Source organism: Pteronotus mesoamericanus, unplaced genomic scaffold, assembly GCF_021234165.1.
Source record: "Pteronotus mesoamericanus isolate MK-2021 breed Mesoamerican mustached bat unplaced genomic scaffold, CSHL_Meso_final contig_591, whole genome shotgun sequence".
Classification (NCBI taxonomy): domain Eukaryota; kingdom Metazoa; phylum Chordata; class Mammalia; order Chiroptera; family Mormoopidae; genus Pteronotus; species Pteronotus mesoamericanus.
The window spans coordinates 235,324-239,569 of record NW_026555208.1 but is presented as its reverse complement, the minus strand read 5'-3'; the positions used below and the strand labels follow the sequence as shown (position 1 = coordinate 239,569).

Below are 4,246 nucleotides of genomic sequence, written 5' to 3'. Positions count from 1 at the left end.
CTCTTTTATCAGAGACTGCCTTGTTAAACACTTTGATGTCTTCAAACATTCACTCACACATCATCTGCAACCTTAACAATACTGGTAAATATGCCTCCTACAACATACAGAGCAGCTGCCTCATTCCCCTTCCTTTTTTTTTTTCCCCATAGCACTTATCTCTAACTGTTATACTATATTTATGCTTAAAACTTTGTATTTATAAGGTAGTCCATTGTGGCTAAAATGCAGTGAGTCTATACAACTAATCTCTCCCACACATTAAAAATAAAATCTGGACAAAATGCAAAGACAGTTACGTATCAAGTTAGAAAGTCAGGCAACTTGAAACAAAGAGTCAAAATTTAAAGAAATGACTTATATCATGTAGAGTCTCAAAAAAATTTCCCCCTATGTTCTTTCCTTCCATTGATTAGAGGGCAAGCACACAGCAGGGATATAGCAGGTTATACAGGCAATAAATGAAAGGAAGGGAGGGAGGGACAGAAGGAGGAAGGAAAAAGGGACCAAGAAAGGACTGGATCTCAGGATTATGTTTGAAATATCTATTTTTCCCTCCTTCCCTTCCATATCACTAACTACATCAAATGAAAATGGTGTGAACACATTGATTCATGATGGAGACAGTGAGATCAGATAAAAGAGTAATATTCAATTATAGGTTGTGTACAAAAACTCACCTTAAATAGAAATTCATAGATAAGTTAAAATATTAGTCATGCAAACAGTATTTAAAAGAAACTGAAGTGATTTTACTATAAGACATAGTAGAATTCAGAATAAAGAACATTGTCAAAAACAAAGAGGGATATTATACAATGATGAAAGAATCAATTCTTTGAGAGGACATAACTATACTAAATTTCCCATGCACATAACTGCAGAGCTCCAAATTACATGAAGGAAAACTGATGGAACGGAAAGAAAGTACAGCCAAATCCACAGACATATTTGGAGAATTCAAGATTCTTTCTTCAGTATCCAATTAGATAAGTACAGAGAAAATTAACAATCAAAAGGTATAGGATGCAACTAAAACATGAATTAAAGTTTACAGCATTAAATACCATACTATTTATTTTATTGACCATCCTTTTTTTTTTTTTTTTGTCATTTACAAACTCTACTAAGAGAACTAATCTTTCTTCTTTAGTTTATAATCACATCTTTTATGACCAGGTAAGTGCCTGTTATATAACAGATTCTTACTAAATATTTATTGCACTTGAATACACAAGTGCAAAAATCAATGCCATCATCTTATTTTACATATCCCAGGAAAAACAGTTCTGATTCTTTCAAAGATCAACAAGTTTGAAAGATACCTAATGTTTACACCAGCAATGTGAATAACTCACATTACAATCAATATTCATTCTTGAGAGAGTTCCTAAAATACACCCATCTCAGCAGTTGCAAGGTGAGAATGATATGTTTTACCACAAATTCTTCTCCTTTGCCCACCTCTCACCAGCTTTTCCTCACGGTTAGAGGGAGAGTACAAACTAACCAAACCTTGATTGCTATCTGGATTATATACTTTTAATTTCCTTCAGTTAAAAAACAAACAACTACAGTCAGAAGAATTATTTGATTAATCTTAGAAAGTAAACTAATAAGTATTCTTTGAAGACACTGAACAAATATATATTCAGGGAAAGAATGATATTGAAATAATCTTCCCTTTATTACATGCTTAAATACACTAGAACGTTGTGATTACTAATTTATAGGTACTAATTTTTTCTTTCATAGATGTTCAAATAGGTTAAATTGTACATAATTTTAATTTACAAAGGTAGTAAGCTGAGAATTAAGATTCTAATTCCTAGACTTGCTCATCCTAGAATCCAAGAAATTTATATCAAAGAGTTATTGGAGGATAGGGATAAGTAGAAAAGTAGGGCCCAGAATTCTCAGTTGATTTTAGTCATGAACAGTTGTAGAACACACTCTCTAATCTGTTTGGTCCTTACTCCATAGATAATAGGGTTCAGCATAGGGGGTACCAACAAGTACATGTTGGCCAGTAGGATGTGGGTGTGGCGTGGTATATGCTTACTGAAACGGTGGGTGAGGAAGGAGAAAAGAGCGGGGATGTAGAAAGTGAGGATGACACAAACGTGAGACCCACAAGTGCTGAGAGTCTTCAACCGGGCATCTTTAGAAGGGAGATTGAATACAGTACGGAGGATCTGTACATAGGACAAAGAGATGCATGCCACATCAGTCCCAACAATTAAGATAATGACTGCCAAACTATAAAGACTATTGATGGAAATGTCAGCACAAGCCAATTTCACCACAGCCATATGCTCACAATAGGTATGGGGGACAATATTGGTCCGGCAATATGGCCATCTTCTTACCAGAAAGGGATGTGGTGTCATTAGCACTAACCCCCGCAGAAGTGCCACTATGCCAACCTGAGCCACCACAGAATTTGTTAGAATGGATGAGTGTCTCAGAGGATTGCAGATTGCCACATACCGATCAAGTGCCATAGCCACAAGAAGCCCTGACTCCACCCCAGAGAAAGCGTGGATGAAAAACATCTGAGTGAGGCAGGCATGGAAGTTGATTTCATGATCATTGAACCAGAATACACCCAACATTTTGGGGAGAGTGGAGGTTGACAAGATGAGGTCTGTGATGGCCAACATGGAAAGAAAATAAAACATGGGTTCATGAAGGGCACTCTCGGTTTTGATGATAGAGAGGATGAACATATTTCCCATGAGGGCAACAACATACATTGAGCAAAAAGGGATAGATATCCAAATATGCATGTCTTCTAGGCCAGGTATGCCTGCCAGGATGAAGGTGCTGGGATTGGTGAAAGCAGTGGAGTTAAAATCAAGCATGGTGATTCTGACTGCATGAAGACATATGTTTGCTCTCTTTCCTCTGTCCCTGGAGTGATCAAAGTGCATATACTCTGAAAAATATAAAATTATGCAGTGTAAAATACAATCAAGCAAGTCTATTCAATTTTAATTGCCCCTTGGGGACCTTCTCTGAAATTAGAAGCATTTCATCCTTCATTGCCAGATGTTCATCTCATTAAGAACTATTTGGAGAAGAGACTATCTTCTCTAACTGCTTACTGCTCTGCCTTAGGTTCAGAACCTTCAGAGTAGTCAGCCTGATACTGGATGTTCTCTTTTTGTCTGTGAAAGCTAGGCTAAGAGAAAGTCCTGAAAAATAACACAGGTTCCTCACATCCTAATAAGGCAATGGGAAAAAAAACCCTCTACTATCACCCTCCAAAATAATTATTAACTTGGGCCTTTTTTCATGAGGTATATTCTAAATAAATGATTTTCAAACAATGTGCTGAAAGAATTTTTAAAACATGCAATACCTGACTATTTAGTGAGGGGAACTGACCTCTTTTCCCTTAATAGTCAAGTAAGAAATGATAACGACTAACACAGCAATATGCTTTCTGGTAAAAGCAACATATGAAGGAATAATAAGCTTTCAATATTTACACTACTTTTAATTACAAAACTTTTTGAAGTGTGCCTTGTTGAATTTTTGGTCATAAAAGAAACAGTATCTAATCACATAATAGCTCTAAGATAGCAGCAAAACTACTGACACACCCAAAAGTTATGCTCCCTGGATTTTTTAGTATCCTTGGAAAAATGTGACTTGGAAAGATGTCCATGTCTTCATAGTAATTCGCTATATATATATTTTTTTATTTATTTTAATGTTTACTCCTTTGGGGATGGAGAGAGATATATATATTCTAGATGAATGTGTCAGAGAATATATATATTATATATATAATATTGCAGATTATATATATAGATATGTAGATTTAGATATATTCTGAATATATAGATCCTCAAAAGTATAATTGTTAAATATTTCTTTCTACCAAATATATATTGAGATATTAATTAGGGTACAGGAGCCATAACTAAGAATTTAGATATATTATATACTTGGTGAAAGAAGGCCCTAGCTGGTGTGGTTCAGTGGATTGAGCGCCAGCCTGAGAACCAAAGGTTCACTGGTTTGATTCCCAGTGTAGGGCACATGCCTGGGTTGTGAGTCAGGTTCCCAGCAAGGGGTGTGCGAGATGCCACCACACGCTGATATTTCTCTTCCTCCCTTTCTTTATCCCTCTCTTTCCCTCTCTAAAAATAAACAAACAAATAAATAAATAGTTGAACTTTATTAAAAATAAGACTGGTGAGCTCTAAGTCAATCAAATAATCATAAATATTTGAAA

General features: G+C 35.6%; 1 protein-coding gene across 1 annotated transcript; it reads right to left on the bottom strand.

Moving 5' to 3' along the window:
• Positions 1-1,916: 1,916 nt before the first annotated feature.
• Positions 1,917-2,864, bottom strand: LOC129076471 (olfactory receptor 52E2-like). The gene has a single exon (XM_054580632.1). It carries the CDS (start codon positions 2,862-2,864, stop codon positions 1,917-1,919), a length of 948 nt encoding a protein of 315 aa, XP_054436607.1.
• Positions 2,865-4,246: the final 1,382 nt, after the last annotated feature.